General features: G+C 47.9%; 1 protein-coding gene across 4 annotated transcripts in view; it reads left to right on the forward strand.

Moving 5' to 3' along the window:
* The window catches only part of LOC137414469 (uncharacterized), a 48,394-nt gene that overhangs the window by 13,098 nt on the left and 20,242 nt on the right, over positions 1 to 15,054 (forward strand). For all 4 annotated transcript variants that reach the window (XM_078770031.1, XM_068100002.2, XM_078770032.1 and 1 more), the window contains 2 exons: positions 3,289 to 3,358; positions 4,197 to 4,321. In XM_078770031.1, coding sequence (XP_078626157.1) covers positions 3,289 to 3,358; positions 4,197 to 4,321 — 195 coding nt within the window. The remainder of the gene's footprint in view (positions 1 to 3,288; positions 3,359 to 4,196; positions 4,322 to 15,054) is intronic.

Raw genomic sequence — 15,054 nt, forward strand, 5'->3', positions numbered from 1 at the left:
AAGGAAGAACGCTGTTTACAACTGGGTCGCCACGTCAAAATCCAAGATGGCCGCCGCCATGTATGTCTGAACCTTGTGAGATGAATATCTTGAAAAATAAGCGAAGTACTAACTTCTAATTTGGTGTGTGGGTGTATCTCGGCATAAGGAAGAACCCTATTGAAAATTGGGTCGCCACGTCAAAATCCAAGATGGCCGCCACCATATATATGTGAACCTTGTGAGCGAAATATCTTGAAAAATAAGCGAAGTACCAACTTCTAATCTGGTGTGTGGGTGTATCTAGGCACAAGCAAGAACGCTGTTTAAAATTGGGTCGCCACGTCAAAATCCAAGATGGCTGCCGCCATGTATGTCTGAACCTTGTGAGATGAATATCTTGAAAAATAAGCGAAGTACCAACTTCTAATCGGGTGTTTGGGTGTATCTAGGCACCAGGAAGAACGCTATTAAAATTGGGTCGCCACGTCAAAATCCAAGATGGCCACCGCCATGTATGTCTGAACCTTGTGAGCGGAATATCTTGAAAAATAAGCGAAGTACCAACTTCTAATCTGGTGTGTGGGTGTATCTAGGCATAAGGAAGCTATTGAAAAGGATGTATGTCTGAACATATGTATGTGTATGCCTGAACCATGTATGTACCGCCATGTATGTCTGAACCTTGTGAGCGAAATATCATATCATAGCATGTTTTCTGCGTCTTCCACTTTGTCAACTCACATCACTTCCCCGATGGGGGACCGAGGCGTAACGCTTGTTATCAGGGTTTGCGGTATAAATATCATGGGGATTGGGACTGGGAGAAAAGTGAAAGTAATAGGAAGAAAAAAAAATGCCAGAAGAATAGATGAACAAAAAGAAAGTTGTTCATAGCACGATACTTGCGAAGACCAAACAAAGGAGAGCAATCACTTCCGTGTGTGTGTGTCGTTGATTGAATGAATATGAACGATCGTTTTTTTAAGGCCATTTTCCCCGCTAGAGCGGGGGTTAGCCTTGCGGGCCCCATGACCTCATGGTTCCCTGTTTGAGGCAATGTTTTTATGGCCGGATGCCCTTCTTGACGCCAACCCTTAGTCGCCTCTTACGATGCGCAGGGATACGGTGTACCTATTCTAAACCGGGGTACACACCGGTATTCGTTGATTGATTGTTGGTTGGACGTTGGAGAATCGTTGATTGTTGGTTCTTATCTCCATATGCAGGTTGAAGAAGGTAGGACGGAGGGTAGAACATGCAGGTTTCAGAAGGTAGAACAAAGCCCTCCCAGGTCTCAAAGTATCCGTGTGTGTGCGTGCGTGTAAGTTGTTGTGGGCTACTATCTCACGTGGGTGTGTTTCACGATATGGGCCAGAGACCGACCAGGTCTCGATGTATCCACCTCCGTCATTGTTTGTGTTTAATCCCAGTACAGTATTCCCGTCCCCACGTTTTTCAGTGCAGTGAGGTGTTTTGAATTGTAAGCAGTAGGCATGTTTTGCTTCATGCACATAACCTGGGTTATTATTTTTTCTTTTCTTTTTGGGAGCGTTGGAGACAGCTGCCAGTAGCCTATACACCGCCCAAATAAAGGTATATGTCAAAATAATGGGTTCATGATCGCCCATGGGGTGGGTACTCTGCTAGTATCTATAATACGTCACGTATAATATGTGCATAACATCATATACAGGGTGTTTCAAAAAAGTGGACTATTTGAACGTTTTATTGTCGAAAAAATACAAAAGGTAGCACGTTCAGTGATGCGTTGATGGAAAGCATACACCGTGACATTTTCAAATCACTCATTATGCTTGTAGTTGCATACACCGGCTCAGCAACGCAGAAGATGTTGTGATTGTTGATAGCCCCATTCATATGGAAGCGTGCTTCATCACTGAACCACAAGGAGTTGATCCAATTTGAGAACCTTTCCATTCGGTCACGGAACCAATCCCACATTGTTACTCGTCTCGCCATGCCATTCGGAGTTAGCTTATGCCTTACAGATATGATGTAGGGAAGAGCTTGAGTTCAGAAGTGAGAATGCATCACATCGATGAGGCTGAGATCGCCAGTTCTCGGGAACGCCGACGGTGGGATTTCTTCGGAGTTTCAACAGCAGAATTTCTCAAGATCAATGTTCATTTGGTCCTTGGTAACACTTGGTGGGCGGCCACTGTTTCCATGTGCTTTTGATTTTTCACGCTTCCAAGTGCGCCGGCACACCTGCACGTAGGATTTTGTCTCGAACCACAAAGTCACGATTCTCACTTTTTTTTGGACTGTGAACACCATAGTTGACGTACTGACAACTTGTTGGAAATGGAATATCACCACCACCACCACCACCACCACCACACTAACCTGCAAGAGAGAAGGGTATAGCTTTAGAAATGACAAGATATCAGGCTGCTCAAACAGTCCACCTTTTTGAACAACCTGTATATCAACCACCTTTAGATGCCATTTTTCCCCGCAGAGCAGGAGTTGGCCTTTTTCGGGCACCGTGGTCCCCTTTTTGAAGCAATGTTTTATGGCCGGATGCCCTTCCTGTCGCCAACCGTGTTGGTCGCCTCTTGCGACGCACAGGGAATTACCAGTGAACTGGTACTAAATTTGCCGATCTCGGAAGGATGACAGGCTGAGTCAACCCCCCTGGCGTTAATTCAGGGATCGACCAGGATCCCAAGCCGGCACCCTAACTGCTAGGCCAACACCAGGCATCTGAACAACCTGTATATATGATGCAAAAATGAACTGATTGGATTATGGTGTCAGAGGTCATGTCAGGTAAAATGTGATAACTTTAGAACAGCTGAAGCGATTTAAATCAAACTTGGTAAATGTATGTATTATTATTGAGTCATTAGGTCAAAGGTCAGAGGTCCCGTTGGGTACAAATTCTGTTACAGCGCTAACTTGTGAACCAGTGATGTGATTTTGACCAAACGTGGTATAAGTATATATTATGATGAAAAGATGAACTGATTAGATTTTGACCTAAAAGGTCAGAGGTCGTGTCAGGTAAAAATGTGATGCTTGAGAATAGCTGAATGGATTTAAACCAAACTGGGTACAAGTATTATCATGATGTAATAATGTGGGCTGAGGCATATCGGTCGACATCAGTGTCGTTCTAGTTTGTACTATTGACAGTTACTTTGGGCGACATTTTCACAGTAAAAACATTCGAATGGGGGCTCCATGTGGGTGGCAGATTAGGTCTGCATTGCAGACGCCAGCACTGCTCGTAGTTGGAATTGTATTTTGTGAGCATTCAATTTTTATTTTTTTTTGTTATAGATGCCAAAGAATAATGACTGGAGGAAAAGGATACACAGAAAAAAAGGTTACCATCACTGCACCTGTCCAGGTTAGGTTTCGATCTTGAGCCAGCTATAAACTTCCATCCTGGTGCTTCAGAGACATGGTGGTTCATCAATGTGTGTGCCATCCCTTAATTAAGCAGGCGTCCCATCTGCCTGCATTAGTTGATGGATATTAAAGATCCCATAGTGTCTTTTGCGAAGAGTAGGCATGTTATCGCTGGCACTATGGCCAAAAGAAATCCCAAATTTCTGGCCCGTGACAGAGCTAACATCAATCACAAAAAAGAACAAACGGACACACAAAGCATACAATAAAGGGAGCGGGAGACAAGATGGGGAAAGAGAGTGAAGCACACAAGTACAACAACAGGGACAAGGGAAGATCTGTGGGAGGGAGAGGGCTTGGGGGAGGAGGCATGGGAAGGCGGTGGAGGGGGTGGGAGAGGTATAAAACACATGGACTCTGCTAGAACTTCTAGGAAAGGAAGAAGTCGGGATTTCCAAAAAAAAAAGTTCAACTCAAGGTCGAACTTCCAACCAAAATCATAAATTTTCATCTGAAAAATTGTCACTTTTCATCTGATTGGCTTGAAAATTAAACGGCAATTGCATAGTCCTCCACTGAATTGGGAAACCAGCTATTTTTAAGGTCAAAGGTCAACTCAGGGACAAACTTCCAAAATCATCAATTTTCATCTGAAATTTTTTAAATTTGAGTCTGATTGACCTGAGCTTTGATTAAGATCTTCAATTTTATTTAATACGTATTAATGAAATGGACAATTTGATGTGTGCATGGCGACATTTTATTTTGGAGAGGGGTGTATTTTGCAAGTATCGTGCTCTGCATCACGTCTTATTTGTTTGTTTGTTTTTTAACAGATGCCGAAGAAGAAAGTTTCGAAGAGTGGGATGAACTTTAAAAAGTTACCACCACTGAAACTGTCTAGACTGGGTTTCGATCACAAGCCAGTGAGAAACTGTCTTCCTCGTGCTTCAAAGACAAGGTGGTTCATCAATGTGTGTGTCGTGTAGTCGTAGACAATTTATGGGAATTTGAGTGCACTTTGAAAATAATCTATTCCAGGTTTTTATTCGGACAATGTTTTCTATGGCCCTTTCATATACGAAGCATGTAATTTATAAGACTAGAACACCCGCTAACTACGGGAGGGGCAGGAAGAGTCATTCCTCTTTGGGGTATATACAGACTTGGCATTTAATATGGAATTTTTTTTTTCTGGGGGTGAACCTACTTTTCAAGATGTCTTAGAACCAAAAGTTCATTGGAATTATGTTGAAATCATTCCAGATTTTGTTAATGTGACCTTTAAAAGAAACAAAAACCACATTTGACATTTCGAAACAAATAAATTGATCCTTGAAAGTGATGTAAACTGATATCGAACTCAATTCATGGACAGTACTGTGTTAAACTTCAGAAGTATCTCTTTATTTTGCACATTAGCCAAAAATTTTTTTAACAAAAACAAAAGTTAAATTACGACTGGGATTACGAACAGTAAAATTACAGTTCAGTACTTCGTGTAACCCCCACGAGCATTCAGGAGAGCACGTACACGTTGAGGCATGCTGTTCACGAGATTTGCCAAGGTTTGGACAGGAATCGCTTGCCATGCAGTGACAATAGCCTGCTGCAATGCATGCACAGAGGTCGGCTGCAGGTCCAAGTGGTCGATTTGACGCGTTAATTCTGCCCACAAGTTCTCTATTGGATTCATATCCGGGGACATGGCAGGCCACTCCATATGCTCCACACCACGGTCAGCAAGAAAGTGTTGGATCATGCGAGCACGATGAGGCCGTGCATTGTCGTCTTGGAAGACAAAGTTTCCTCAAAAGGCTGCACGAGCAAATGGAAGCAATGTTTCTTCCAGAATGGCCCTGTACTTGAACTGGTTCAGGTTTCCATTCAGAACAACCAGGTCAGTTTTGGCCCCTGCATGAAAAGCAGCCCAAACGGTCACCCCACCACCTCCAGCTTGGACTCTTGGCACTATACAATCTTTGTTGAAGGTATCATGCACTTGTCTGCGCACTCGGACGCGGCCATCTTGGCGATAGACCAGAAATCTAGACTCGTCACTGAAGATCACGTGATTCCAGTATCCTGGCTGCCATTGACGGTGCTCTCTGGCCCACTGCAATCGGCGCTGGCGGTGTTGTCTGGTCAGGTGTGGCTTTCTCAGGGGACGCCTGGCATGATAGCCTGCTTGAACCAGTCGTTGGTTGACTAGCCTTCTCGATACAGGCACATTTGTCAGTTGCTGCCACTCAGCCCTAAGCCGATTATCTGACTTGGTACGGCCATTGCGGACTAGCCAGTGCAGCTGGCGATCATCCCTCCTTGTGGTTCTGCGGGGACGTCCTGGCCTCGGTATTGGAGTAGGGACACCCCTCTGAGCATTTCGTTTCAGGATCTTTGACACCTGACCTTGAGTGATGCCATACTGCCGAGCAATAGCACGCTCTTTCATGCCGTAATTTCGTAAATCCACCACTCCATAACAAACAGCATTGTCAAGTTGACGGACAATCTCCAGAGGAAGCGGCAATAACTTTTGGAGACGTGCAGCAGTTGTTTTCCACTAATACAGAATGCAACAACCCTTGTGTACCCGACTGTGAAGCCAATCGTCAAATGCACCTGTCCGTACATTTTGCCACTCCACCTGTGATATAATCCTGTTGTTGACTTCTTGCTGCGACAGACAATCAGTGACATGGTTCTTTTAACAAATAAATCACCAAAGTGTAAAAGAAACTCACCAGATTGATATACTGAGTTAAGAAAGTAAACCCAAGTCAAGAAGAAAAAAAAAATCCATATTAAATGCCAAGTCTGTAGATTACAGTCGATCTATGGTCGGGTCTCAAAAACATTGGGTGTGTGTTCATTTGCCAAGTTTCTTGCAGAGAGATCGCCAAGTGGCTTTAGCATTCGAGCAAGCATTCCATTCAAAACCATTAATGAACGGCTGGCTTGGCAAGCGCGAGCTAGCTGCTTGGTAGAGGAGCACACCCCTGGCTTCCTCCCTTTCAGATTCATGTCAAACAGAAGTAGCAAGTTTCAAAAGCTCACTGCGAGAAACGCCACATTAGTGCCAGGAAGGGTCATGTTATTAACCCAACACTTATGGGGTACCTCGAGTACAGTAGATTTTCGGTCAGTTCTGTCAGTAAAACGTACCTCACGCATGTCGGGATTCCTCCAAATGTCTTCATTTAGTGTTATAAACAGCATTAGCGACTGTTTAAAAAGCTAATCATACATGTTTGTGGTTCATAATATTCATTACTGTTCATTAAATTATCTCTCTCTCAAATTATCTCTCAAATTATCCACTCTGGCTCCGGAAACCCAAAAGCACTCTTCTCGACAATAAACAAACTCCTCCGCCCCCTGAACACCACCACCCAGTCATTCACAGTAGACAACTGCATCTCCTTCCTCTCTTTCTTCCAACGCAAAATTGACAACATCTACAACAGCTTGACCACCGCCGCACCCGCTCCTCCTCCAACCACCTGCCCCCCCTTGTCCTGCCATCCCCTGTCTCGGTTCTCCCCAATCTCCCCTACTGACCTCTCTGAACTCCTCATAGGAATGAAAACTGCCACCTGCACTCTTGACCCCATCCCCTCCAGCTTTGTCAAGGCCTCCCTCCCTGCTCTCTCTCCACTTATCATTGCAACAATAAACTCCTCCCTGTCTACAGGCATCGTCCCACCTTCCCTCAAAATTGCTGCTGTTACCCCCATTCTAAAAAAACCTGGTCTAAACCCTGACACCCTAAACAACTTCAGACCCATCTCCAACCTACCCTTTCTGTCAAAAGTTTTGGAACGCGCTGTAGCCACTCAACTCAAACATCATCTCTCTGCCAATAACCTGTATGAAACATTCCAATCCGGATTCCGCTCCAACCACAGTACTGAAACTGCTCTCCTCAAAATCACCAACGACCTTCTCCTCTCCTCTGACGCTGGCAACCTCAACATTCTCGTCCTCCTCGACCTCAGCGCTGCCGTTGACACCATCGATCAAACCATCCTCCTCACCCGACTTGAATCCACCTTTAACGTTACCGGCACTGCCCTCTCTTGGATTAAATCATACCTCTCTGACAGACGCCAGTTCATCTCCATCAATAACTGCAAATCCCCCACTGCTCCCCTCCCCCAAGGTGTCCCCCAAGGTTCGGTTCTTGGCCCCCTCCTCTTCATCCTTTACCTGTCCCCCCTCGGTCACTTAATCCGCCGTCATGGTCTCCAATTCCACTGCTTCGCCGATGACATCCAGCTTTTCATCTCCACCAAGTCCATCTCCACCGCCACCCACTCTATCCTGACAAACTGCATCACTGAAATAAAATCCTGGCTTCAAATCAACTTCCTCAAGCTTAACTGTGATAAATCTGAAATAATCATCATTGGCCCAAAAACGCTCACAAAATCCACCCATAACTTTGCCCTCAACATCGACGGTATCCCAGTATCCACCTCCCCTCACATCCGGAATTTTGGCGTCATCTTTGACCAAACCCTTTCCTTCGACAAATACACTAAACAGATCACAAAGTCAGCCTTCTTTCACCTGAAAAACATTGCCCGTCTCCGCTCATCCCTCTCCTCCACGGCTGCAGAAACCCTCATCCACGCCTTCATCACCTCCCGTCTGGACTACTGCAATAGCCTCCTCTATGGTTCACCCTAAAAAATCACCAATAAACTCCAATACATTCAGAACTCCGCTGCCCGTCTACTCACCCATTCCCGGACCCGTGACCACATCACCCCCGTCCTTTACAAGCTTCACTGGCTCCCCATCCCCCAGAGAATCCAGTACAAAATCCTCCTCTTGACATACAAAGCCCTCCATAACCTGGCCCCATCCTACCTGGCTGACCTCCTCTCCAGACACACTCCCACCCGCAACCTCCGCTCTGCTGGTACCAACCTCCTGACCCCCTCCATCCGGACCAAATTCAGATCCTGGGGGGACAGGGCCTTCTCCATCGCTGCTCCCACCCTCTGGAACTCACTACCTCACACCATCAGAGACTCCTCCTCACTCACCACATTCAAAACATCACTAAAGACCCACCTGTTCAACACTGCATTCAACATTCAACCCACAGCATTTAACCCCTGACTATCTCTTCTCCTTCTCCCTCCTTTTGCTTTAAATATTTCCCGATTGATTCTTGTCTTTTTGCAATTGTTGTTTTCATGTATTATTATGCGTTATGTTTTCCACTCTGTCAAAGCGCCTTTGGGCTTCTGGAAAAGCGCTATACAAAATAAATGAATTATTATTATTATTATTATTCTTAATGTTCATTACCTCTGGTGGAGGCCGTTGTTCCCACGAAAACGCCATGATAAGCTATTTATATACGTTGACTCGATGGAAAAACCCTTGGGGAGGTGGGATATTATTGGTATTAATATTATTTTGTAATAACATTCATATTATGCTATTATCGTTCGTTTTGTTATTCGAAGCGGCCTTGGAAAAACGTCACGATAAAGCTAACTTTGCATGGATATACACCTCAACACGCAACCCCATTAACGGCAATGGTGGGGAAAACCCGCTCGGGGGAGAAAAACCCCTTGGGTAGGGGGGCAAGTGAATGCGCTACAACCTTCATTATGTAACCCTTGGTCATCCTGTCAAGTTTGGTTGAGATTGGATAAGTAAGGACAGAATGTATTGGTGTGAAAAATTCATCAGACAGATAGACACAAATGGCGTATTTCAATATGATGCAAGGAATAAACAGTTTACAGGAAAATACATCATGTGTGAATGTATACAAAGCATGTTGTAAACACAGAATGTGCACACATGTCTACATACCATGTGCAGTGCCTTCAGAAGGTATTCACACCCCTTGACTTTTTTCACATCTTGTTACAGCCTGAATTTAAAAATGGATTAAATTGAGATTTTTTGTCACCGATCCACACATAATCTATATATATATAAAACACAGTTTGTGTGTGTGTGTGTGTGTGTGTGTGTGTGTGTGTGTGTGTGTGTGTGTGTGTGTGTGTGTGTGTGTGTGTGTAATGTTACCGATAGACTCCGAAACGGAGAGGCTCACGTGCTTGATATTTGGCATAAACATGGCCATTGAGCCTGGGACGAACATGGCCGACCTCTAAAATATTTGATGATCCATATTTTTTATTCATATTTACCTCAGCGAAGTACCCGCTAATCTCAGCCGGTGTCAGAACAGCTCGCTGATTCGCTCAGAGCGATCACGTGATGTTCCATCCCCGCCGCTAGACTGATTCGCTCAGAGCGATCACGTGATGTGACCATTGCCATTCACTCCACATAGGTGGAGATGCAGTTACCGGGCGCCATCTTGGTTGGCATTCGATGCTGGGCGATGGTGATTTCCGTCACACGTTTGCACGTAATTCAGAGCGAAAAGCGATCGTGTTTTGTGTCGATTTTTGTCGATTTTGTGCGATATGAATTAAATGTCTTTGATAGGGACCGGTAATTCCGCCAGGGGCGCTGCGCGCACTACTTACGTCACGCTGTGCATGGCACTCTGTGACCGCCGTTGCGGTGTAATGCTTTGCGGGCAAATCGTTTTTATGCCATGGTATGTCATATTTTGGACTTAACCACTCTTCATGACTGATCATGTGACATCTACACACTCATGGCTACCACCGAGACGGATCCTGGTTTCACGTGAGTAATATTTACCATATTTGCTCGATTTTTGAAACCGATGCATGCAAATATCGTGTCTATACCACACCTAAAATATTTTTTAGAAAGAATAAGCACATCTCCCCTTTGAAACTGCCCCCTGAAGTGTGTCCAGGTGGAATTTCTAAGTCGTAGGTCTTAGCAACTCTCAGCAATCTTTTACCGCATGGATTTATCTCGAGTATTTACTAAACTGTGCTAAGTTGAAGTTGCGTACATATTTCAGCAGTTTTCAATGTAAATCGGTGTAATGTAACCTCCCCCCTCCACTCCCCCCCTACCCCTCCCCACCCCCCTACCCCTCCCCTCCCCCCTACCCCTCCCTTCCCCCCTACCCCTTCCCCCCCTACCCCTCCCCTCCCCCCCTACCCCTCCCCACCCCCCTACCCCTCCCCTCCCCCCTACCCCTCCCCTCCCCCCTACCCCTTCCCCCCTACCCCTCCCCTCCCCCCTACCCCTCCCCTCCCCCTACCCCTCCTCTCCTACCCATCCCCCTCCCCTCCTACCCCTCCCCTCTCCCCTCCCCTCCCCTCCCTCCCTCTCCCCCTCCCTCCCTCTCCCCCCCTCCCCTCCCCCCCTCCCCTCCCCCTCCCACCTTACCCCTCCCTCTCCCCCTTACCCCTCCCTCTCCCCCTTACCCCTCCCCCTCCCCCTCCCTTCCCCCCTCCCCCTCCCCTCCCCCTCCCCTCCCCCTCCCCCCTTACCCCTCCCTCTCCCCCCTTACCCCTCCCTCTCCCCCCTTACCCCTCCCCCTCCCCCTCCCTTCCCCCTCCCCCCTTACCCCTCCCCCCTCCCCCTCCCTTCCCCCTCCCCCCTTCCCCCTCCCCCCTTCCCATCCCATCCCCTCCTACCCCTCCCCATCCCCCCCTCTTCTCCCCTCTCCCCCTCCCCCTCACCCTCTTCTCCCCTCTCCCCCTCGCCCTCTTCTCCCCTCTCCCCCTCGCCCTCTTCTCCCCTCTCCCTCCCCCTCCTCCTCCCCCTCCCCCTCCCCCTTCCCATTCCCCTCCCCCTCCCCCTCCCCCTCCCCTCCCCCTATTCTCCCCTCCCCCCCTCTTCTCCCCTCCCCCCCCTCTTCTCCCCTCCCCCCCCTCTTCTCCCCTCCCCCCCCTCTGCTCCCCTCCCCCCGCCTCTTCTCCCCTCCCCCACCCCCTGTTCTCCCCTCCCCCACCCCCTGTTCTCCCCTCCCCCACCCCCTGTTCTCCCCTCCCCCACCCCCTGTTCTCCCCTCCCCCACCCCCTGTTCTCCCCTCCCCCCACCCCCTCTTCTCCCCTCCCCCCCCCTCTTCTCCCCTCCCCCCCTCTTCTCCCCTCCCCCCCTCTTCTCCCCTCCCCCCGCCTGTTCTCCCCTCCCCCCGCCTGTTCTCCCCTCCCCCACCCCCTGTTCTCCCCTCCCCCACCCCCTGTTCTCCCCTCCCCCACCCCCTGTTCTCCCCTCCCCCACCCCCTGTTCTCCCCTCCCCCACCCCCTGTTCTCCCCTCCCCCACCCCCTGTTCTCCCCTCCCCCACCCCCTGTTCTCCCCTCCCCCACCCCCTGTTCTCCCCTCCCCCACCCCCTGTTCTCCCCTCCCCCCACCCCCTGTTCTCCCCTCCCCCACCCCCTGTTCTCCCCTCCCCCCACCCCCTGTTCTCCCCTCCCCCCACCCCCTGTTCTCCCCTCCCCCACCCCCTGTTCTCCCCTCCCCCACCCCCTGTTCTCCCCTCCCCCACCCCCTCTTCTCCCCTCCCCCACCCCCTCTTCTCCCCTCCCCCACCCCCTCTTCTCCCCTCCCCCACCCCCTCTTCTCCCCTCCCCCACCCCCTCTTCTCCCCTCCCCCACCCCCTCTTCTCCCCTCCCCCACCCCCTCTTCTCCCCTCCCCCACCCCCTCTTCTCCCCTCCCCCACCCCCTCTTCTCCCCTCCCCCACCCCCTCTTCTCCCCTCCCCCACCCCCTCTTCTCCCCTCCCCCACCCCCTCTTCTCCCCTCCCCCACCCCCTCTTCTCCCCTCCCCCCGCCTCTTCTCCCCTCCCCCGCCCGGCAATGCCGGGTATTTCTGCTAGTACTCCATAATGATGAAGTGGATTTTTTTTTCAGGAATTTTTACAAAATAATGAAAATTAAAAGCTGAAATGTCTTAAGTTAATAATTATTTGCTATGACACTCAAAATTGAGTTCAGGTGCATCCAATTTCCTTTGATCATCTTTGAGACGTCTCTGCAACTTGATTGGTGTCCACCTGTGGCCAATTCAATTAATTGGACATGATATAGAAAGAAACGCAACAAAATGTGAAAAAAGCCAAGAGGTATGAATACTTTCTGAAGGTGAAGATACTGTGTATGTGCATACCACATGTTGGAGCAGGGGGAGGTGGAGGAAGAGAGTTGGAGGGCATGGGGGGAGGCGGGGGTAGGGGGGAGGTGGAATTAAGAGGAATCAAATTTCTACATTTTTTTTTTTTAAGGTCCATAATTGTAGGTACATCTTCCGAAGATTTGTTTCCCAGTCTTTCTCCTCCGCCCCCACTTGATTTGTGACATTTGCACTTAAAATGGGAATGAAAAATTAGTCTTGCTGTTGAATGTTTGTGTCCATCTGCGTCGTCTGAATTAAATCAGGAAGACGTTGATCAAGACATGCTGACCGCTGTAGGAAGCAAGGAGAAGCTGAGATTTTGGATTTTAACACTGTCAGAGCCAAATTGAGAGAGGGGATAAGTGTGATGGCTAATATAGGCTGGAGTGAGTCAGTGTGGCGCCAGGGGGCGAGTCGGGTTGGAAATGACTGTTTTTATCAGGGTTTGCGGTATAAATATCATGGGGATTGGGACAGGGACTGGGAGAAAAGTGAAAGTAATAGGAAAAAAAATAAAAATCCCAGAAGAATAGATGAACAAAAAGAAAGTTGTTCATAGCACGATACTTGCGAAGACCAAACAAAGGAGAGCAATCACTTCCGTGTGTGTGTCGTTGATTGTTGGTTCTTATCTCCATATGCAGGTTGAAGAAGGTAGGACGCAGCCCTCCCAGGTGTGTGTGTGTGTGTGTGTGTGTGTGTGTGTGTGTGTGTGTGTGTGTGTGTGTGTGTGTGTGTGTGTGTGTGTGTGTGTGTGTGTGTGTGTGTGTGTGTGTGTGTGTGTGTGTGTGTGTGTGTGTTGTGGGCTGCTATCTCACGTGGGTGTGTTTCACGATTGACGATATGGACCAGAGACCTACCAGGTCTCGATGTATCCACCTCCGTCATTGTTTGTGTTTAATCCCAGTACAGTATTCCCGTCCCCACGTTTTTCAGTGCAGTGAGGTGTTTTGAATTGTAAGCAGTAGGCATGTTTTGCTTCATGCACATAACCTGGGTTATTATTTTTTCTTTTCTTTTGTGGGAGCGATGGAGACAGCTGCCAGTAGCCTATACACCGCCCAAATAAAGGTATATATCAAAATAACGTGTTTCATGATCGCCCATGGGGTGGGTACTCTGCTCGTATCTATAATACGTCACGTATAATATGTGCATACTGCATAACATCATATACAGGGTGTTTCAAAAAAGCGAACTATTTGAACGTTTTATTGTCGAAAAAATACAAAAGGTAGCACGTTCAGTGATGCATTGATGGAAAGCATACACCGTGACATTTTCAAATCACTCATTATAATGCTTGTCGTTGCATACACCGGCTCAGCAACGCAGAAGATGTTGTGATTGTTGATAGCCCCATTCATATGGAAGCGTGCTTCATCACTGAACCACAAGGAGTTGATCCAATTTGAGAACCTTTCCATTCGGTCACGGAACCAATCACACATTGTTACTCGTCTCACCATGTCATTCGGAGTTAGCTTATGCCTTATAGATATGATGTAGGGAAGAGTTTGAGTTCAGAAGTGAGAATGCATCACATCGATGAGGCTGAGATCGCCAGTTCTCGGGAACGCCGACGGTGGGATTTCTTCGGAGTTTCAACAGCAGAATTTCTCAAGACCAATGTTCCCTTGGTCCTTGTTAATACTTAGTGGGCGGCCACTGTTTCCATGTGCGCCGGTACACCTGCACGTAGGATTTTGTCTCGAACCACAAAGTCACGATTCTCACTTTTTGTTGGACTGTGAACACCATAGTTGACGTACTGACAACTTGTTAGAAATGGAATATCACCATCACCACCGCCACAATAACCTGCAAGAGAGAAGGGTATAGCTTTAGAAATGACAAGATATCAGGCTGCTCAAACAGTCCACCTTTTTGAACAACCTGTATACCAACCACCTTTAGATGCCATTTTTCCCTGCAGAGCAGGGGTTGGCCTTTTTCGGGCACCGTGGTCCTCTTTTTGAAGCAATGTTTTATGGCCGGATGCCCTTCCTGCCGCCAACCGTGTTGGTCGCCTCTTGCGACGCACAGGGAATTACCAGTGAACTGGAACTCAATTTGCCGACCTCGGAAGGATGACAGGCTGAGTCATCCCCCCTGGCGTTAATTCAGGGATCGACCAGGATCCCAAGCCGGCACCCTAACTGCTAAGCCAACACCAGGCATCTGAACAACCTGTATATATGATGCAAAAATGAACTGATTGGATTATGGCGTCAGAGGTCATGTCAGGTAAAATGTGATAACTTTAGAACAGCTGAAGCGATTTAAATCAAACTTGGTAAATGTATGTATTATTATTGAGTCATTAGGTCAAAGGTCAGAGGTCCCGTTGGGTACACATTCTGTTACAGCGCTAGCTTGTGAACCAGTGATGTGATTTTGACCAAACATGGTATCAGTATTGTTGCGGTTTTCAGTTTGTAAAGTGTCTAATAAAGGTTAAAATTTGCCCCCCATCGTTAGTCACACAAGCAACATGTAGCCTCGCGATAGTATAGTTATGTCTTAGTATTTGTGAGCTTAGTTCCTTTCCATTGTTAGTTCTGCGTTGAAGTAGAGTCAGGAGAATAGGCCCTACTGCCACCGAGCATCCAACGTCCGTAGCCTCAATCCCTTTTTGCGC

The sequence above is a fragment of the Myxine glutinosa genome, chromosome 1, assembly GCF_964187855.1.
Source record: "Myxine glutinosa chromosome 1, kmMyxGlut1.1, whole genome shotgun sequence".
Classification (NCBI taxonomy): Eukaryota; Metazoa; Chordata; class Myxini; order Myxiniformes; family Myxinidae; genus Myxine; species Myxine glutinosa.